General features: G+C 52.5%; 2 protein-coding genes across 4 annotated transcripts in view; both read left to right on the top strand.

Annotated features, from left to right (window-relative positions):
- The window catches only part of R3HDM2 (R3H domain containing 2), a 42,316-nt gene extending 31,478 nt beyond the window's left edge, over positions 1 to 10,838 (top strand). For 2 of the 3 annotated variants that reach the window (XM_030967044.1, XM_030967043.1), the window contains exons 14-24: positions 199 to 288; positions 1,372 to 1,617; positions 2,469 to 2,595; positions 3,055 to 3,290; positions 3,895 to 4,049; positions 4,962 to 5,062; positions 5,860 to 6,029; positions 6,872 to 7,019; positions 8,277 to 8,377; positions 8,467 to 8,551; positions 10,197 to 10,838. In XM_030967044.1, coding sequence (XP_030822904.1) covers positions 199 to 288; positions 1,372 to 1,617; positions 2,469 to 2,595; positions 3,055 to 3,290; positions 3,895 to 4,049; positions 4,962 to 5,062; positions 5,860 to 6,029; positions 6,872 to 7,019; positions 8,277 to 8,377; positions 8,467 to 8,551; positions 10,197 to 10,546 — 1,809 coding nt within the window. In that variant the 3' untranslated portion in view covers positions 10,547 to 10,838. The remainder of the gene's footprint in view (positions 1 to 198; positions 289 to 1,371; positions 1,618 to 2,468; positions 2,596 to 3,054; positions 3,291 to 3,894; positions 4,050 to 4,961; positions 5,063 to 5,859; positions 6,030 to 6,871; positions 7,020 to 8,276; positions 8,378 to 8,466; positions 8,552 to 10,196) is intronic. The other variant, XM_030967045.1, reaches the window with a different exon arrangement.
- Positions 10,839 to 12,915: 2,077 nt separating this feature from the next.
- Positions 12,916 to 20,917, top strand: STAC3 (SH3 and cysteine rich domain 3). Its single transcript, XM_030967065.1, has 12 exons — positions 12,916 to 13,043; positions 13,996 to 14,062; positions 15,061 to 15,319; positions 15,448 to 15,545; positions 16,088 to 16,163; positions 16,244 to 16,335; positions 17,040 to 17,106; positions 17,962 to 18,011; positions 18,109 to 18,203; positions 19,140 to 19,191; positions 20,217 to 20,354; positions 20,819 to 20,917. Exons 2-12 carry the CDS (start codon positions 13,997 to 13,999, stop codon positions 20,915 to 20,917), a joined length of 1,092 nt encoding a protein of 363 aa, XP_030822925.1. The 5' UTR covers positions 12,916 to 13,043; position 13,996.
- The last annotated feature ends 355 nt before the right edge of the window (positions 20,918 to 21,272 follow it).

The following is a 21,272-nucleotide window of genomic DNA, read 5'->3' as shown; positions in this document are numbered from 1 at the left end:
TCCCTCTATTTTCCTTCCTTTTCCCTCATTTTCCTCCTTCATTCTCCTCCCTTTCCCTTCCTCCTTTTCCTTCATTCTCCTTCATTTTCCTCCTCCCTTTTCCTTCATTCTCCTCCCTCCTTTTCCTCCCTTTTCCTTCCCCCTTTCCCGTCCCTTTTCCTCCCCAATCCCCCTCCCCATCCCTCTCTGCTGGTGTAGCCGGTGCCGGCGCTGCAGCCCGTTCCGTACTCTCCAAGCTCCTGCCCCCAAGTCCTCTTGCCAGTCTCTCCACCCCAGCAGTACAACCTGGTACAAACCCCAGTTCCTCTTCTGCTCTGTCTCTTGTGCTCTGTGCTGTGTTTGTGTTGTGTGAGCTCGTGCTGATCACGTGTGTCCCAAACACCCACCCACCCCCCTGGGGCTGGGATCCACCGAGCTCTGCGATCCCTGAGGCCAGGGGACCACCACAGCTGCGTGGGAAGAGCCTGGGAAGAGCAAATTCCAAGCCCCGAGCTCCCCAGCAGATACCTGAGGCCATGGGACCACCACTGCTGGAGTGGTGCTCTTGGAAAGAGCCTGGGAAGAGCAAATTCAGAGTTCCCAGAGCTCCCCAGCAGATGCCTGAGGCCACCGCTGCTGGACTGGTGGTCTTGGGAAGAGCAAATTCTAAGCCCAGAGCTCCCTAGCAGATGCCTGAGGCCATGGGACCACCACTGCAGGACTGGTGGCCTTGGAAAGAGCCTGGGAAGAGCAAAGCTCAAGCCCAGAGCTCCCCCAGCAATGCTTGTGCTCAGTGTGGGGTCTGGGGGCCGTGGCTGCCCCCTGGGCTCAGCCCAGCCCCTCTGTGATCTCTATGTGGGTCTTTTGGGAATGGTGTCCCCCATGGGACGTGGCAGCTGGGCTGGAGTCACTCCTCGTGTCCCCAGCATCTGCTGAGCTCAGCTGGCATGTCCTCCTGTCCTGCTCTGAGTCTGTGGCTCGTGTTTGGGGGCTTTTTGGGGGGCTTCTCTAGGAGAAGGGGTCTGTATTACCAGCAGAGCTGTGTCCTGCTGCTCTTTTTGTCCCATCCTTGCCCCGCTCCAGGCCGACAAGCTCAGCTGGCATGTCCTGCTCTGGGTCTGTTTTTTATGTCTGGGGGGGTTTTGGGGGGCTTTTCTGGGAGAAGGGGTGTGCATTAACCAGCAGAGGTGTGTCCTGCTGCTCTTTTTGTCCCACCTCCTCCATCCTTGCCCTGTTCCAGGCCGACAAGCTCAGCTGGCATGTCCCCCTGTCCTGCTCTGGGTCTGTGGCTCGTGTTTGGGGGGCTTCTCTGGGAGAAGGGGTCTGTATTACCAGCAGAGCTGTGTCCTACTCTCTTTTTGTCCCACCTCCTCCATCCTTGCCCCGTTCCAGGCCGACGAGCTCAGCAGCCCCTTCGGGCAGATCAGCCTCAGCCGCCAGGGCTCCACGGAGGCTCCGGATCCTTCCTCGGGGATGTTCCAGCCGTCCCTGCTGTCCCAGCACCCCCAGCAGCCGGGGTTCATCATGGCAGCTCCTCCTGGGCAGCCCATCCCCACCTCCAGCTACTCTGCCTCGGGGCACACGGCCCCCAGCCAGCCGGTGCTGCAGCCCCAGGGGTACATCCAGCCCCCCCAGCAGGTGAGGGCGCCGGGGGGGATGGCCCCAGGGGACACGGGGAGGGGGTGCTGGGGAATTGAGAGTCTGACTCAATTGTCAGATTCTTAGAAGGCTATTATATGATATGATATGATATTGTATTATGATATGATATGATATGATATTATATTATATTATACTATATTATATTATATTATATTATATTATATTATATGATATGATATTATATTATATTATATTATGTTTTGTTATGTTATATTATATTACATTATGTTATGTTATATATTACATATTATATATTATATACTATATACTATATACTATATATTGCATTACATCGTATCGCATCATATCATATTATATCATATTATATTATAATATCATATAATATCATATTGTTATTATATTATATGATATTGATTTTATATGGTATTATACATTACATTACAATACATTACATTAAGCTGCTATATTACTGATATTACATGATATATCATATCATGGTGTTATAATATTATATGATATTATTTTATATTGTATATATATTGCATTACATTATATTATATCATATATTTATAATATTATATTGTAATATTTTACATTATGTGATACATATTATATTATATTATATTATATTATATTATATTATATTATATTATATTATATTATATTATTTATATTATATTATATTATATTATATTATATTATATTATATGGACATATATATGTCTGGGGACATCCCCAGAGCTGCCAGGCCAGGGGCTGCTGGGGAGGGGGTCCCTGTGGTATTGAGAGTCTGGCTCCATGCTCTTAGAAGGCTAATTTATTACTATATTTTATTATATTACATTATATTACATTGCCCCTGACAGATTCAGGTTTCTTACTACCCCCCCGGGCAGTACCCCAACTCCAGCCAGCAATACCGACCCCTCAGTCACCCAGTGGCCTACAGCTCCCAGCGCCCCCAGCAGCTCCCCCAGCAGTCCCAGCAGCCAGGTAAGGGCCTGGAAAAGGGTTAAAAAGGGGTGAAAAGGGTAAATTTCCCTTTCATGCTGTTTTTGTTGGCTCCAGAGATCTCCCCTGCGCTGTCTGGGGTTGGGTTGTTGCTGCGCGTGGCTGGAAGTTGGGGTGTGTCTGTCTGCAGAGGGGTTCTGTCCTTCCCTCCCTCTCCTCTGAGCTTGCTGGGGATGGGGATGAGGTGGATTTTAACCCCACTGAGGGGCTGCCAGGGGAATTCAAAGTCAGGAGTTCCCTTGGGTGTGTTTGAATCTGCTCCAAGGGAAGCCCTTTTCCCTCTCTTCATCACGAGCAGGATTTGATTCCCTAAATCTTAAATCTGGAGTTATTTATTCCCTAGATCTTAAATCTGGGGTTATTTATTCCCTAAATCTTAAATCTGGGGTTATTTCCCATGTCCAACTGGGAAATCACTCCATTCAAACCCTGTTCTGGCAGGTTTACAGCCAATGATGTCCAACCAGCAGCAAAGCTACCAAGGTGTGGTGGGGGTGCAGCAGGCTCAGCCCCCCGGGCTCCTCAGCAGCCAGAGGAACAACATGGGGGGCCAGATGCAGAACGTGATGGGGGTGCAGCAGGCACAGCCCCCCGGGCTCCTCAGCAGCCAGAGGAGCAGCATGGGCAGCCAGATGCAAGGGCTGATGGTCCAGTACACACCACTGCCTTCGTACCAGGTGGGCACTGGGGTGCTGGGGAGGGGGCTCTGGCTGGGCCAAGGGATCCCCCAGAGGTGGGGATTTGCTCACAGGGCATCTGTGGGGCACATCTGGAGCAGGAGGGCTGGGGAGGGGGTCCTGGTTGGGCAGGATGTGCCCAAGAGATCCCCCAAAGGTGGGGATTTGCTCACAGGGATGGGGAGGGCAAGCCCATGGGGGGATCTGTGGGACACATCTGGAGCTGGGAGAACCTCTGGGAGGGGGCTCTGGTTGGGCAGGATGTGCCCAAGGGATCCCCCAGATGTGGGGATTTGCTCACAGGGATGGGGAAGACATGTCCATGGAGGCATCTGTGGGGCACATCTGGAGCAGGAGGGCTGGGCAGGATGTGCCCAAGGGATGGATGGGCCTGAGGGATCCCCCAAAGCTGGGAATTTGCTCACAGAGCATCTCTGGGGCACATCTGGAGCTGGGAGAACCTCTGGGAGGGGCTGTTCCTGGGGGGGAGGTTGCTGTGGGCTATCAGAAAAACCCACCTGGAGTCTCCTCACCCTGCTGGTGTCTCCTGGGCCATTTTGCCCTGCTCTGTTACCTGTTACCTGCTGCTCTCCTCCCTGCCCAGGTTCCCATGGCCGGTGAGTCCCAGAACGTGGTCCAGCAGCCCTTCCAGCAGCCCGTGCTCGTGCCAGCCAGCCAGTCTGTGCAGGGGGGGCTCCAGGCTGGAGGGGTCCCCATCTACTACAGTGTCATCCCCACTGCCCAGCAGAATGGCACCAGGTAAAGCTCTGCCAGGGGGTGGAAAGGGTGCTGTGCCCACAGTTTTGGGGTTTTTGGGGGTGTCCTGTCAAGGGCAGGAGTCAGGGATCCTTGTGATCTTTCAGCTTGGGAGGTTCTGTGATTCTGTTTTCTCCTGTGGTGCCCTCAGGGTGGTGTTATGTTTTTATACTAAAATCTACATGTACAATATTTACAATTACTTCCCAATACCCATCACCTATGTTAGACAGTGAGCTTCTACTCTAAACCAATCCCAAAGTGCCAACACCACAGCAGAAGATGGAGCCCAAAGAAGAAGAAGAAGGACAGGACATGCCCACATTCCTCCATCTTGCTCTTGAACCCCCATTCTAAATCCCCAAAATTCTACATTTTCATCCTGTGACAAATTCACTATCATTCTACTCAAACTCATATGGCTTGTAACTCCTCACACAAAACTGGTGATTGTTTCCAGCCCTTGGTGGGGTGGTGTCAGATTTTTATACTAAAACTACCTGTGCTTTACAATTACTTCCCAATACCTATCACCTGTGTTAGACAGTTTCCCTCTACTCTAAACCAATCTAAAAGTGCCACCATCACCCAGAAGATGGTGGAGAAGAAGAAGGAGAAAGACTGGACACACCCAGATTCCTCCATCTCGCCCCTTGAACCCCCATTCTAAAAACCCCAAAAAAATCTTATTTCTCACCCTGTGATAAATTCACTATCATTCTACTTAAACTTTCCTGACTTGTAATTCTTCATGTAAAGGTTGGTAATTGGGCAAGGGACAAAATCAAAGCCAGAGGAGTCTTGGGCTCTGTGCCAAGGTCTCTGAAACCCCTGGGCAGGGTCTCGAGCCCTCCAGGGCATCCAGAGGAATTTCCTGTGTTCCCAAATCCTGACCTGCCCTTCTGTGCTCCCCAGCCCATCCGTGGGGTTCCTGCAGCCTCCTGGCTCCGAGCAGTACCAGATGCCGCAGTCCCCGGCACCCTGCAGCCCTCCCCAGATGCAGCAGCAGTATTCAGGTACCAGGGGGGCACTGGGCAAGGCTGGCACCCACCCCAGAGGTGGCATCAGCCTTTGGGTCACGGGCTCTGGAGCTGCCAAGCTGCTGTGCAAGGGGGTTCCTCAGGGGAATGATCAGGGTGGGGCACTGGGGGGTGCCTGGCATCTCCCTGCCAGGGCGGGCACGGGGCTGGAGGGAGCTGGGGGGGCACGGCCGTGGTGAGAGAGGGAAAAAAGTGCAGATGGGGGGGTTGGGGATTCTGCTCCTTGTCACAGCTGCTGGGAGTGAGCTGGAGCTGGAGCTGAGCTGGGGTGATGGATCTGGGTTTGGATCTGAACTGGGATGATGGAGGTCTGGGCTTGGGGCGGTGCAGGATCTGAGCTGGGATGATGGAGGTCTGGGCTTAGTGAGCTGGACTGGGATGATGGAGATCTGGGCTTGGTGAGGTGCAGGATCTGAGCTGAGATGATGAATCTGGGCCTGGATCTGAGCTGAGATGCTGGAGGTCTGTACCTGGAGCCTTTGCCTGGAGTTTTGTGGAGATGCTCCGAGCTGTCACTCAGCTTGGCTCCCATTTCTCCTACATTAAACATCATCACTCCCAGGTGTAACCTTTGCTATCAGAGAGGAATCCCCAGAGGGTCCTGGGGGTTTTTTCCAGCCTGGAGAAATCACAAGTGGCAGAGGAGAGAGAGTCCAGAGTGGGACTGTGGGGAAGGAAGGGTGTGAGTAGCAGGGACAGGGACAGGGACAGGCAGGTGCTCTGTGTCCCACAGCAGCAGAACCTGGGCCAAACACCCGCGTGTCTGTCCCCAGGGGTGTCCCCATCAGGCCCTGGTGTGGTGGTGATGCAGCTGAATGTCCCCAACGGCCCCCAGGCCCCCCAGAACCCCCCCGTGGTGCAGTGGAGCCACTGTAAGTACTACAGCCTGGAGCAGAGGGGGCAGAAGCCAGGAGACCTCTACAACCCCGACAGCAATGCTCAGGTACTGGGGCCACTGGGAGGGACTGGGAGGAGGCAGCTCGGCCTTTGGGGCTGGGCTGGGTGAGCCTAGGCTTACTCAAGAGCACCTGGGCTTAGAGTAGCAAACTCAAGAGCTGCTAGACTGAGAGCGGCAAACTCAGGATCACCTAGGCTTAAGCTAGGCTGAGAGTAGCAAACTCAGGAGCGCACAGGCTTAAAAGCTTCGAGGCTGAGAGTACCAAACTCAAGAGCTGCTAAGCTGAAAGTAGCAAACTCAAGAGCACCCAGGCTTAAAAGGTGCTAGGCTGAGAGTAGCAAACTATAAATTTTAAATTAAGGGGCTCTCAGGCAACAGAAATTATGGGAGCAGGAAATAACAGTTCTTTAATAGGGAAGAAAATAAAAGGATAAAATAAACAATGCAGTAAACTAAACCAGTACTGATATATCTGGGTAGGAATGTTTGAAATCTCAGATTGTATCCAGGCAGGAATGTTGGAAATCTCAGATTGTATCCAGGCAGGAATGCTTGGCTCCTCCCTCTGGGCTCACATCTCCCAATGGGATGCTGTAGTTGTTATCAGCCATGCAGTGACATTCAATGGCTGTTATCAGCAGATGTCCCCTCCTGAGGGAGGAGTGATTGTGGAAGAGATAAGGGAAAACTGCAAAACTGCCCACTTGACAAAAGACAGCTGCCACACAGATGGTAATAGAATACATCTTGCCTTGCAGTCTGGAGCACTATTGTATTGAATGGTATTGTGAGAGAAAGGAGCTTTTTTTGGTGTCAGTTGGGACCCAGGGTGGGTGTGGGGGCTGTCCCCAGCCCTGGGGCTGTCTGACCCTGTCCCCCCCCCCCAGGCCAGCACCCAGCTGAGCAGCCCCATCACGTCCCCCACGCAGTCGCCGACGCCGTCGCCCGTCACCAACCTCAGCAGCGTGTGCCCGGGGCTGAGCCCCCTGCCCGTGCTCACCCAGTTCCCCCCCCGGCCCATGGGCCCTGCACAAGGTAAGGGAAGCTCCCTCCTCCTCCTCCAGGGGGCAGCCAGGGGCAGGGGGGCAGCGGGGGCTGGCTCCCAGTGCTGCTGAATGGGCGTTTGGGGTGGGGAAACAGCGCAGAGATCCTGGGACAGCCCAGGGCTGGGGATCTGGGAGGGTCCCTGGGGTGAGGGGAGAGGTGAATGGGACTCCATGGACTCAGAAGGCTGATTTGTTATTTTATGATATGATTATATATTATATTATATTATATTATATTATATTATATTATATTATATTATATTATATTATATTATATTATATTATATTATATTATATTATATTATATTATATTATATTATATTATATTACATTATATTATATTATATTATATTATATTATATTATTTATATATATGGTATCATGTTATATTATATCACATTATATCACATTATATTATGTTATATTATATGAGATATGAGATATGATATTATGTGACATATCATATCACATCATATTATATCACATCATATTTTACCACATTATATCATACCACATCATATCACATATTCTATTCTATTCTATTAGGTATTTTATTATAATATAATATAATATAATATAATATAATATAATATAATATAATATAATATAATATAATATAATATAATATAATATAATATAATATAATATAATATAATATAATATAACATAATATGTTCTTATATTATTGTATAGTATATTATAGTGTATTATTGTATATTATATGAGATATGATATATTATGCTATATGTTTTATATTATATATGATATAACATATGATTATGATATGGTATTGTATTATAGTATAGTATATAATATATGAAGTGATATGATGTGATACAATATGATATTATATTACATTACATTATATTATAGAATGCTATACTAAAACTATACTAAAGAACAGAGAAAGGATACAGACAGAAGGCTTAACAAGAATGAATAATAAAAACCTGTGACTGCTTCCAGAGTCTGACACAGCTGATGGTGATTGGTCATTAAGTAAAAACAATTCCCATTAAACCAGTCAAACATTCACCTGTTTGTAAACAATCTTCAGACCACATTCCAAAGCAGCAAACAACAGGAGAAAATAATCAGATCATTATTATTTACGTTTTTATCTGAGGCTTCTCAACTTCCCAGGAGAAGAAATCCTGGGCAAAGAGGATTTTTCCAGAAAATATCACAGTGAGAGGGATGCTGTGATATTTCCTGGGATCCCCCCAAACTGTGGCTCCTCGTGCAGGTGACGGGAGGTACTCACTGCTGGGCCAACCTCTGCAGTACAACCTGTCCCTGTGTCCCCCTCCTCTGCTGCACAACCAGCCCAGCTACACAGGACACCAGGTACAGCCGGGCCAGCTGTGCCCTCCCCTGCCCCTCTGTGAGGCCACCGCGTCCCCCGAGGTGACACAGTGACATTTGTCTCCTTCCAGGGGCAGACTGGGATGAAACACGGCAACAGGAGCAAGAGGCAGGCCCTGAAATCAGCGTCCACCGACCTGGGCACAAGTGACGTAGGCAAGTGACCCCCTCCAGCCTCTGTTTGTCCTCTTGATGTCCCCAAAAATGGGTGTTGGAGACTCCAGGTGTCATCCCCAGCATCCCACAGAACCCTGTGCTGGTTTTGGAGGGTTCCTGCCAGTCCCTGTGCTGGTTCTGGAGGTTTAGAGGGTTCCTGCCAGTCCCTGTGCTGGTTTGGAGGTTTGGAGGGTTCCTGCCAGTCCCTGTGCTGGTTTTGGAGGGTTCCTGCCAGTCCCTGTGCTGGTTTTGGAGGGTTCCTGCCAGTCCCTGTGCTGGTTTTGGAGGGTGGAAATGATGGAGCAGCTGGAGCTGACAGAGCTGGGATTTTATTCCTCTTTCTCAGCACAAAGTGAGTGTCCAGACTCTGAGATCTCTTTCCCAAGTCACCCTCCCCACCCATGCTTCCCTTTCCCATGAGTCCTGCACCTTCAAATGCCAAATTTTTGGAGATTTGGGATCTCCCAGAGTGGCTGTGAGGGCTGAAGGTTCCAGTGATCCTTTCTCTCCGTGCCCAGGGTGTCTCCACTGATCCTGGGGAAGGGAGGGACCCACACTTGGGTGGAGCAGCCCCCTCTGGAGCCCTCAGGCCTGTCCCTGGTGTCACCTCAGTGTCCCCAGCAGCAGCAGCTGCTCACAGGGGCCCTTTAAGAGCTGCCTCCCCCCTCCTGGCCCTGGCAGGGTCCCCACGTGCCACGTTAATATTAGCAAAGAATCCTCCAGCAGCTCTGCTGAGCCCAGGGCTGCAGCCAGGAGCTGCACAGGGATTTAGGAACCACAGGGGCTGGAGCTGCACAGGGATTTGGGGACCACAGGGCAGGAATAGGGGAGAGCCAGGAGCTGCAGAGGGATTTGGGGACCACCAGGCAGGAGCTGGGAGCTGCAAAGAGATTTGGGGACCACAGGGCAGGGGCAGAGGTCATAACCAGGAGCTGCAGAGAGATTTGGGAACCACAGGGCAGGAACTGGAGCCTGGAGCTACAGAGAGGTTTGGGAACCACAGGGGCTGGAGCTACAGAGATTTGGGTACCACAGGGGAGGGGCAGAGGTCAGAGCCAAAAGCTGCAGAGGGATTTGGGTATCACAGGGCAGGAACTGGAGCTACAGAGATTTGGGTATCACAGGGCTGGAGCTGGGAATTGCAAAGGGATTTGGGTACCACAGGGCTGCAGCCAGGAGCTGCAGAGGGGTTTGGGTACCACAGGGGCTGGGGCTGGGAACTGCAAAGAGATTTGGGTACTGCAGGGCAGGAGCTACAGAGATTTGGGTACTGAGAGGTGGCTGTGGGAACACCCACATCTCCTGAAGCAAAACCAGAATTGTGGGCACAGGAAGGGATTGGGATGGGGCATTCCAGAGTGCTTTGGAGGGGAAGTTTCTGGTTTAAAATAATAGATTGGCTGGCTTAAAATAATAGATTCCTGCTGGGGGCAGCTTGGCAGTGTTCCTGTGCCCACATCTCCTGAAGCAAAATCAGCATTGTGGGCACAGGGAGGGGATTGGGATGGGGCATTCCAGGGAGCAGGTAGGGCTGCTTTGGAGGGCTTAAAAGAATAACTGGATTAAAATAATAGATTGGCTGGTTTAAAAGAATAGATTAGGTGGCTTAAAAGAACAGATTTGACACTCTGCTCGTCCCCTGCAGTGCTGGGCCGGGTGCTGGAGGTGACAGACCTGCCCGAGGGCATCACACGGACAGAGGCCGACAAGCTCTTCACGCAGCTCGCCATGGCCGGTGCCAAAATCCAGTGGCTCAAAGAGACTCAGGGGCGCCGCGGGGACCGAGGAGGCGGCGGGGACAACAACAGCGGGACTGCGGAGAACGGCAGGCACGGTGACCTCGCTGCCTTATACACCATCGTGGCCGTGTTCCCCAGCCCCCTGGCTGCCCAAAACGCCTCCCTGCGACTCAACAACTCCCTCAGCCGCTTCAAACTGCGCGTGGCCAAAAAGAACTACGACCTGCGGGTGCTGGAGCGGGCGAGCTCCCAGTAGAGCCTCTCCGGGCACTCCCCTGGGCCTCTTCTCCTCCCACCCTCCCTTCCTCTCGCCCTCCTTCCTTGATATATTTATATGAACATAATTAAGAGACGAGAAGTTGATTTTTTTGGTTTTTGTTTTTTTTTTTTTGTTTTTTTTTTTTTTTTTTTTTTTGGAGTGACGCCCGTGCCCGCCCCCCTCCCCTGTGTCTATGGTTTTTTGTTTAAGCACTGTGTTGGACCTCACATACAGGTGTTGATTGGTATGTTCACTGCACATTTTATTTAATCAAATTATTATTTTGCTGGGGGGGAGGGGGGAAATTTTTTTTTTTGGTCTTATTTTATTTGGGGGGGGTTGTTTTTAAATAAAAAAAAAAAAGGAAAATTGTCCATCATTTGAATGTAAATTCCTGTTCTGTGTCAGGGCTGGGAGGCTCTGTGCTGGCTCAGTGGGGTGAGGGGACAAGGGGATGATTCCAAAATGGGGATGCCAGGATTTGGACTGGGGCTGGACTCTCCTGACAGATGTTCATGGTCTCTCCTCCAGCTGCCAGCCCCATCCAGCTGTGGAATCCCAGGGCAGGAATGAGGATGTGGAGTGCTCTGCCAGGAATCATCACATTCCTGCTGGAGCTGGCAGGGGCAGGGATGATTCCAAAGTGGGGATCCAGGCTGGGATCAGAGCATTTGGATTGGGGCTGGCAGGTGTTCACGGCCTCCCATCCAGCTGTGGAATCCCAGGGCAGGAATGAGGGTGTGGAGTGCCCTGCTAGGAACCATCACATTCCTGCTGACCTGGAGCTGGCAGGGGCAGGGCCAGGATTTTGGGGTGGCACAGCCAGAGCCTCTGGCAGCAGCAGGATGCTCCCAAAATTCCTGAGGACAGGTAAGAGCTGCCAGGAAAGGGGAGGCTCCAACCTCAGGCTGGTTCCAGCTCCCACCTTGGTGCCACCCAGAGCCAGGCAGGGACCCAAGGGCAGCCTGGCACCAGTGGGATCCTGTGACTGTGTTTGCAGGGGTCTGAGGATGAGGAAGAGATGAGGATCTGACTCTGTGTTTCAGAAGGCTTGATTTATTATTTTATTACATATAATAATACTATATATTATATATATAGTATTATATACTATATTATAATATGTACTATATTATATATACTATATACTATAATATAGACTATATAATATATAGTAATACTATATATTATATATAGTATATGATATATAATATATATATTATATACTATATATATTATATATGTGTGTATATATACATATATAACATATATCTGTATATATATGTGTACATATATATACATATATATACATATATTATATGTACATATATATACATACATATACTATATATATTATATAATGTACATATAATATATATCATATATAATGTATAATATATAATGTAACATATGTATATAATAATACATATATATTACATTAAAACTAAAATAATAGTAAAAAAGATTTCATTAGAAAGCTGGCTAAAAATTGAAAAGAAAGAATGATAAAAGTTTGTGGCTCAGAGAGTTTGAGCCAGCTGACTGTGATTAGGCATTAATTAGAAACAACCACATGAGGCCAATCACAGATGCACCTGTTGCATTCCACAGCAGCAGATAATCATTGTTTACATTTTGTTCCTGAGGCCTCTCGGCTTCTCAGGAGAAAAAATCCTAAGGAAAGGAATTTTTCAGAAAAATTTTCAGAAATTTTCTGAAAATTTTCAGAAACTTTTTCAGAAAAGATTATAGCTACAGGATCCCAGCTCCTGCCATGCCAGCAGGATTTGGTGCCCGGGGGTGCCAGGCATCCATCCCACACCAGACCCCACTGCTGCCCCTCTGCCCACCAAACCTCCAATGCCCAAATTGAACCTGGAACCTTTGGTGTGCCCAACTCCTGGAACCCTCTGTGTGACCAAATCCCTGAGCCTGGATCCTTTCTGTGCCCAACTCCTGGAACCCTCTGTGTGACCAAATCCCTGAGCCTGGATCCTTTCTGTGCCCAACTCCTGGAACCCTCCGTGTGCCCAAATCCCTGAGCTGGGTCCTTTCTGTGCCCAGCTCTTGGAAGCCTCCGTGTGCCCAAATCCCTGAGCTGGGTCCTTTCTGTGCCCAGCTCCTGGAAGCCTCCGTGTGCCCAAATCCCTGAGCCTGGATCCTTTCTGTGCCCAGCTCTTGGAACCCTCTGTGTGCCTAAATCCCTGAGCCCTCTCTGTACCCGGTTCTCTCTTTATCCCGGGCCAGCTTGGGGGGGCCCCTGGCACGCCCAGCAACCACCAACGCAAATAGCCGGAGCCTCCTCCGCCCGCTGCCGCCCGGCGCACGCCGGGGCTCCAATTTCCCGGCGTCAGCCCCGGCCCGGCTCAGCTGTCGTCCCCCTGTGCCCTGTCACTCCTCCGGCCCCGGCCCCGAGCGCTGCGGCCACCGCGGCCCCGCCACCGGCCGCCCTTCGGGGGCTCCTTCAGCGCGGGGGGAGAGCGCCAGGCACAGGGTGAGTGCCCCTGCGTGCCCCCCGTGTGCCACCCGTGCCCACCCCGGGCACCCCCCGGGGCTGGAGGGTCTCGGGGTGCCCCAATCCCTCTGTGCCCCCCGCCCCGGGGTGCCCCGTTCCTGTTGCTGCTTCCCGATGGTTTTCCTGATTGGTTTTCCTGATGGTTTTCCCGGCTGGTTTTCTGACTAGTTTTCTTGGCTGGTTTTTGGTTTTCCTGACTGGTTTTCCTGGATGGTTGTTCTGACTGGTTTTCCTCACTGGTTTTCCTGTTGGTTTCCCAGCTGGTTTTCCTGATGGTTTTCCTGGCTGGTTTCTTGACTGGTTTCTTGACTGGTTTTCCTGTTGGTTTTCCACACTGGTCTTCCTGTTGGTTTTCCTGACGGGTTTTACTGGCTGGTTTCTTGACTGGTTTTCCTCGCTGATTTTCCTGATGGTTTTCCTTCCTGGGGTGGGTATCACCCAAACCAGGGAGCTCTGGGTGGAAGCACTGCAGGCAGGGCTGTCCAAGGTGGCACCAGGATGGTTTGGGGGATGCTGGAGCAGGGTGATGCCCATCAGTGCCCCCTGTGCTCACTGAGGCCGAGGGTGGCACCATTTGTGGTTTCACTTTGGGATGGAGATGCCCAGGCTAAAGTGGGCACGTGGAGGTGGCCCAGGGGTGGCTCACAGCGCTTGGCACCTGAGCCAGGGGATGTGCCACGCTCTGGGGTGGGCAGGGACCTCCTCCAGCCCGGCCCTGGGGCTCAGCGAGGCAGAACCAGCCCGGGCAGGGGCTGCAGGACAGACGGAGGGTGTCTGTCCTTCAGTGAACCCGGGGTTCTCTGGCAGAACCAGCCCGGGCAGGGGCTGCAGGACAGACAGAGGGTGTCTGTCCCAGGGGCAGGGGTGGCACTGCCCACCCAGCAGGGTGCATCTGCCCCAGCCCGCACCATCCCTGCTCTTCCCCTGGCAGCATGACTGAGAAGGAGGTGCCAGAGCCGCCAGCGTCACCTGCTGCAGGTGGGAAACCCAAGAGCCGGGTAAGTGGAGCCCACGGGGCAGTTGGGGTGGGTGGGGGATGTTCCCTCTCTCTCCCATCACCCTGCTGCAGCCCCGGGGGCTTTGGGGGGGCGGGGGGTCCCTGATCCAGCTAAGTGTGGGGTGGGCATTTCCCAGCTTGGCATTTCCCCTTAATTTGCTTCCTCAACCTCGATGTTGGATCAGGGCATCTTAGTGTAACACATTTACACTTACTTCCCAATACCCATCACCTATGTTAGACAGTGCGCTTCTACTCTAAACCAATCCCAAAGTGCCAATACCACAGCAGAAGATGGAGGCCAAGAAGAAGAAGAAGAAGGACAGGACATGCCCACATTCCTCCATCTTGCCCCCTGAACCCCCATTCTAAATCCCCAAAATTCTACATTTTCACCCTGTGATTAATTCACTATCATTTTACTCAAACTCTTGTGGCTTGTAACTCCTCACACAAAGCTGGTGATTGTTTCCAGCCCTTGAGGTGGTGTCAGTTTTTTATACTAAAATCTCCGTGTACAATATTTACAATTACTTCCCAACACCTATCACCTATGTTAGACAGTGAGCTTCTGTTCTAAACCAATCCCAAAAGTGCCAACACCACAGCAGAAGATGGAGACCAAGAAGAAGAAGAAGAAGAAAGGCTGGACACAGCCAAGTTCCTCCATCTTGTCCCCAAAACCCCCATTCCAAAAATCCTAAAATCTCCATTTTCACCCTGTGATAATTTTATTGTTATACTATTTAAACTTCTGCGACTTTTAGGTCCTCATACAAAGCTCGTCATTTGCTCCAGGGGTCAAAATCAAACCTGCAGGTGCTCTGGGCTGTGTGCCAGGGTCTCTGAGCCCCCCAGCTCTGGCACAACCAGCCAGGGCAGGGGCTGTGGGATGGGCAGTTTTTTGGCTGTGGGATGGGGTTTTTTTGGGGTTTTTGGGGGTTTTTTTTGGGGTTTTTTTTTGGCCTACACACCCTCCATCCCCTCCTGCCCCAGCAGCTGCAGAAGCTGAAGGAAATTTTCCAGCGAAAACCCAAAGAGGAGCCGGCGCAGGAGGCTCAACCCAACGGGGAGCTGGTCAGCCCCTCGGGGGGACCCCTCTTCTACATCTATGAGGATGAGGAAGAGGAGGAAGAGGACGAGGAGCCCGAGCCCCCTCCGGAGCCGGAGAAACTGGTGAACGACAAACCGCACAAATTCAAAGACCATTACTTCAAAAAACCCAAATTCTGCGATGTTTGCGCCCGCATGATCGTCCGTGAGTCCTGACGGGGGCGTGGGGGTCCCCGACAGGGCCGGGGGGGTCCCTGGCACGGCTCTGTCGCGACATTGTTACCGCTGCGGTGTCACATTTGTCACCTCCCCTCTCCTTTCCACCCCTCCCAGTCAACAACAAATTCGGCCTGAGGTGCAAGAACTGCAAAACCAACATCCACCACCACTGCCAGGGCTACGTGGAGATGCAGCGCTGCTTCGGCAAGATCGTGAGTGCCACCCCCGCCCCAAAAATGGGCACCCCGGGCAGTGCCCACCTCTACCCCCATGGGCACAACACAGCTGCCACCAGCCCTGGGCATTTCCTGGCTATGGGGGGGGACCCCATCCCACTCTGGGGGTCCCCCCAAACTCTGCCAGGAGGCTCTGGGGGGGTTCCTGATGCTGTGACCCCCCCCTGCAGCCCCCAAATTTGGCACCTCTGGCAGTGCCCACCTCAGCCCCCATGGGCACGACACAGGTGGCACCAGCCCTGGGCATTTCCTGGCTATGGGGGGGCCCCCATCCCTCTCTGGGGGTCCCCCATCCCCTTCTGGGGGTTCCCAAACTCTGCCACGTGGCTCCAGGGGGTGCCTGATGCTGCGACCCCAAATCCAGCCCCCCAAATCGGGCACCCCTGGCAGTGCCCACCTCAGTCCCTGTGGGCACAACGCAGGTGGCACTACCACTGGGCATTTCCTGGCTCTGGGGGTCCCCCCTCTGCCAGGTGCCTCGGGGGTTCCTGATGTGCGCCCCCCCCCGTGTCCCGCAGCCCCCCGGGTTCCGTCGGGCCTACAGCTCCCCCCTGTACAGCGAGCAGCAGCTCGGCGGCACCAGGGACCAGCTCGGTGAGTGCCCCCCGTCCCTTTGTCACCTCCGTGCCCACCCTGGGGGTGTCCCCGACCCCCTCCTGACCCCCCCCATGCAGGGAACAGGAGCGACCCCGTGTTCGAGACGCTGCGCACCGGGGTCATCATGGCCAACAAGGAGCGCAAGAAGGGGCAGGACGACAAGAAAAACGTGAGTGGGGGGTCGGGATCTCCCCAGAATCCCCAAAAACCCCAAACCCCCCCCAATAACCCGCAAGCCCCTCAATAACCCCCCAAACCCCCTCAATAACCCCCCAAAACCCCCAATAACCCCCCAAATCCCCAATAACCCCCCCAAATTCACCAATAACCCCAATCAACGCCCCCCAATAACCCCCAAATCACCAATAACCCCCCAAGCCCCCAATACCCTCAATAACCTCCCCAAGCCTCCCAATAACCCCCAAAACTCCCAATAACCCCCGAAAACCCCCAATAACCCCCAAATTCACCAATAACCCCCCAAATTCCCCAATAACCCCCCCAAATCCCCAATAACCCCCAAATTCACCACCAATAACCCCCAAATTCACCAATAACCCCCTCCCCCAAATTCACCAATAACCCCCTCAAGCCCCCCAATAACCCCCCCAAAACCCTCAATAACCTCCCCAAGCCTCCCAATAACCCCCAAAACTCCCAATAACCCCAAAGCCCTACTACCACCCCCCCCCCCCCCCCCCCCCCCCCCCCCCCCCCCCCCCCCCCCCCCAAAACCCCCAATAAACCCCCAAACCCCCAACCCCCCCAATACCCCCCGGTTCCCCAATAACCCCCCAAACCCCCCAATAACCCCCTGAATTCCCCAATAACCCCCCCAAAGCCCCCCAATTTTGCCCCTTTTTTGCCTTCCAGCCCCTGGCTGCGATGATGGACGAGGAGCCCGAGGCCACGAAGCCGGTGGGGAGCAAAGCTGAGGGTGGTGAGCGCCGAGGGTTGGGGGGCTGAGCCCTCGGGGACCCCCTGGATGTGGTTTTTGGGGGGGGGGGTTGTTTTTTTGAGGGGGTTTCCTTCAGAAAAAGGATCCCCAAATTCACGTCCCCATCTTTGGTTTTTGGGGGTTTTTTTTGTTTTTTTTTTTGGGGGGCTTCCCTTCAGAAAAAGGGTCCCCAATTCATGTCCCCATCTTTGGTTTTTGCTTTTTGGGGTTTTTTTGTTTTTTTTTTTTGGGGGGGGGTTTCCTTCAGAAAAAGGGTCTCCAATTCACGTCCCCATCTTTGGTTTTTGTTTTTTGGGGTTTCTTTTGCCTTTTTTTTGGGGGGGTCAGTTTTTTGAGGGGGTTTTCCCTTCAGAAAAAGGGTCTCCAATTCACGCCCCCATCTTTGGTTTTTGGTTTTTTGGGGGAGTTTTTGGTTTTTTGGGGTTTTTTTTGTTTTTTGTCGGGGTTTTCCCTTCAGAAAAAGGATCCCCAGTTCACATCCCCATCTTGGTTTTTGTTTTTTGGGGTTTTTTTTGGGTTTTGGGTGGGGGGGTTTGTTTTTGGGGAGGTTTCCCTTCAGAAAAAGAGTCCCAAATTCACGTCCCCACCTTTGGTTTTTGGGTTTTTTTTTGTTTTGTTTTGTTTTTTGGTGGGGTTTCCCTTCAGAAAAAGGGTCTCCAATTCACGCCCCCATCTTTGGTTTTTGGTTTTTTGGGGGAGTTTTTGGTTTTTTGGGGTTTTTTTTGTTTGTTTTTTGTCAGGTTTTCCCTTCAGAAAAAGCATCCCCAATCCACATCCCCACCTTTGGGCACCCCCACATCAAACCTCGGGAATTCTGACCCTTCCTCCCCTCCCCAGGTGCCTCCGAGGGGGACAAAAAAGCTGAGAAGAGCCCAGCAGATGACAAGGTACCCCTAAAATCTCACCCTGCACCCCAAAAAAACCCTGAGAAAAACCGATGGGATCTCCCTGGGAGAGCCTCAGGGTTCTCTAAAACCCCCCCAGAGCAAGAAGCCCCAGCCAGGGGGGTTCCTGCAGTCCCATTATTTCGTGGCGCTTTATCGCTTCAAAGCCCTGGAGAAAGACGACCTGGACTTCCCGTGAGTTCCCAGCCCTTTTCTTGGGCTCTTTCCCGAGGTTTTTTGGGGTTTTTTGGAGGGTTTTTTGGGGTTTTGGGGTTTTTTGGGGCTTGGCTCCATGTGGTTCCGTGCATTTCCCGAGGCTGAGCTGCTTTTTTGGTGTTTTGGTGGTTTTAGGGTTTTAGGGTTTTTGGTGGTGGTGTAGGGTTTTTTTTAGGGTTTTTAGGGTTTTTCTGGTTTTGGGGGCTTTTTGGGGGGTTTGGTTTGGTTCTGGTGGTTCCCATCCCGCTTTGTCTGGGGTCTTTCCTGAGTTTTTTGTGGGGGGGGTTGGGGTGCTTTTGGGGTTTTTGGGTTTTTTAAGGTTTTTGGGTTTTGGGGGTCAGGTTTTTTCTGATTTTTGGGGGGGTTTTTTGGGGTGTTTTTGGGAGTTTGGCTCCACGTGGTTTTGTCTTTCTGTTGCTTTGTCCTGGGCTCTTTCCCAGGTTTTTGGTGGTTTTTTGGGGGTTGGGGTTTTTGGGGTTTGGCTCCACGTGGTTCCGTGGAATTCCCAGCTTTGTACTGAGCTCTTTCCCGAGGTTTTTTTAGGATTTTTTGGGGTGTTTTTTGAGGGTTTTGGGGGGATTTTTCCTGGGTGGGAAAATCTCTGCTCTGCTCCGTGGATTTCCCCGCTTTGTCCTGGGCTCTTTCCTGAGGTTTTTTGGGGTTTGGCTCGATGGGGTTCTGTGCATTTCCTAAGGCTGAGCTGCTCTGGGCAGTTCCTGAGCCCGTGGGCTGCGTGTCCCGTGCCAGACTCGGGGCTGGAGGAGCTGATTCTGAAGGAAAATGAGATTTTTCTTGACTGATTTTCCTGACGATTCTGAAGGAAAATGAGGGTTTTTTTTTTTTTTGGGGGGGGGGGGGTCTCCCATATCTGAGGGTCCTTCCCTCCCCTCAGAGACCCCCTCCCTTCCCTTCCAGCCCAGGGGAGAAGATCACGGTGGTCGACGACTCCAACGAGGAGTGGTGGCGGGTGAGGCTCGGGGAACACTGCTACCCCTATCCTGGCAGGGGGGGGGGGACCCAAACCTCAACCCTGTGACCCCCGTACTGGCGAGGGAGGGGAATGCTCACCCCATATCCTCGCTGGTGGCCTCAACCGCCTTCGATGTCCCGCCCGGTCACTGGCGGGAAAACGAGGGACGAACAACTCAGGAACGAACCATTATGAGGGGAGAACATGGGGGGAACCGAGGGTCAAACTATAATCTTAATTTACAAAAAATAACCACCTTTACAACAAAAACTGTATAAAACACACAATGCCTATTCTGGCACCCCCTATCCTGGCAGGGAGGGGGGTTTGGGACTCCCAAATTGGCCTCAACCCCCCCTTCGCAGTCTAGTCCCGCCCCGTCACTGGCGGGAAAACGAGGGACGAACAACTCAGGAACGAACCATTATGAGGGGAGAACATGGGGGGAACCGAGGGTCAAACTATAATCTTAATTTATAAAAAATAACCAACTTTACCACAAAACCTGTATAAAACACACAATGTCTATCCTGGCACCCCCTATCCTGGCAGGACAAACAAGGGGTTTGGGACCCCCAAATTGGCCTCAACCCCCCCTTCGCAGTCTAGTCCCGCCCCGTCACTGGCGGGAAAACGAGGGACGAACAACTCGGGAACGAACCATTATGAGGGGAGAACATGGGGAGAACCGAGGGTCAAACTATAATCTTAATTTATAAAAAATAACAAACTTTACCACAAAACCTGTATAAAACACACAATGCCTATCCTGGCACCCCCTATCCTGGCAGGGAGGGGGGTTTGGGACCCCCAAATTGGCCTCAACCCCCCCTTCGCAGTCTAGTCCCGCCCGGTCACTGGCGGGAAAATGAGGGACAAACAACTCGGGAAGGAACCATTATGAGGGGAGAACATGGGGGGAACCGAGGGTCAAACCATAATCTTAACTTATAAAAAATAACCAACTTTACAACAAAACCTGTATAAAACACACAATGCTACACTTCTTGAACTCCTTGCAGGGGAAAATCGGGGAGAAAGTGGGGTTTTTCCCCCCCAATTTTATCATCCGGGTGCGGGCGGGCGAGCGGGTGCACAAAGTGACGCGTTCCTTTGTCGGAAACCGGGAAATCGGGCAAATCACGCTCAAAAAGGATCAGGTGAGACTGAAACCCCCTCCCCAAAATCACCCGGGGACCCCCCCCCAGCCCCCCCAAAACAGCTGGACCCCATAAACATCATCATCATCATCACCATCATCATCATCCTTCCCACCAAATGTCCCGACCCCTCCTCATTTGCTCTGGGGTGGTTCCTGGGGGTCTCCCCTGTCCTGGGGGGGGTCTCAGGTGTCCTCCGGTCCTGGGGGGGTTCCTGGGAGTTCTCCTGATCTGGGGGGGTCTCCCCTGTCCTGGGGGTGTTCCTGGGGATCCCCCCTGTCCTGGGGGGTCTCGGGGGTCTCCCCTGTTCTGAGGGGGTTCCTGGGGGTTTCCCCTGTCCTGGGAGGGCTCCTGGGGGTCCCCCTGATCTGGGGGGAGTCTCCCCTGACCTGGGCGGTTCCTGGGGATCCTCCCTGTCCTGGGGGGGGTCTCGGGGGTCTCACACACTCCCCTGTCCCCCCCAGATCGTGGTGCAGAAGGGGGAGGAGGTGAACGGATACGTCAAAGTGTTCACGGGCCGCAAAGTGGGGCTGTTCCCTGTGGACTTCCTGGAGGAAATCTGAGGGGGGGCTGCGACCCCCGAATTGGGGGGGGAGGGGTGCTGCGACCCCCGGGATGGGGGCAGAGACACCCCCGGGATTGGGGGCACCCCTGGGGATGAGGAATGGGGAAAAAAAACGGGATTGGGATTGGGGTGGGGGGGGCCCTGGCTGCGGGACAGGTTTGGGGTCGGGCGGGGGGGGCACCCCCAATCCTGCTGGTACCTGGGGGGGGGTCCCTGGGGGTGTCTCTCGGGGTCCCTGGGGGGTCTCTGGGGATCTCTGCAGGTTCCTGGGGGTCCCTTGGGGGTTCTGGGTGTCCCTGGGGGGGTCCTGCCCCCGGTGCCCCCGGGGTTGGCAATACACGGCTGTGCCCACC

Source organism: Camarhynchus parvulus, chromosome 29, assembly GCF_901933205.1.
Source record: "Camarhynchus parvulus chromosome 29, STF_HiC, whole genome shotgun sequence".
NCBI classification, from domain to species: domain Eukaryota; kingdom Metazoa; phylum Chordata; class Aves; order Passeriformes; family Thraupidae; genus Camarhynchus; species Camarhynchus parvulus.
The sequence above is the reverse complement of the archived record's forward strand: the minus strand, read 5'-3'. Positions and strand labels throughout refer to the sequence as shown.

What these genes read in the sequence shown, in the direction of transcription:
- STAC3 (XM_030967065.1), top strand. Translation starts at nt 13,997, where the DNA reads ATGACTGAGAAGGAGGTGCCAGAGCCGCCAGCGTCACCTGCTGCAGGT. An exon ending in TTGCGCCCGCATGATCGTCC is followed by an intron (nt 15,320 to 15,447) that starts GTGAGTCCTGAC and finishes CACCCCTCCCAG; the next exon opens with TCAACAACAAATTCGGCCTG. An exon ending in AGAGCCCAGCAGATGACAAG is followed by an intron (nt 18,012 to 18,108) that starts GTACCCCTAAAA and finishes AAACCCCCCCAG; the next exon opens with AGCAAGAAGCCCCAGCCAGG.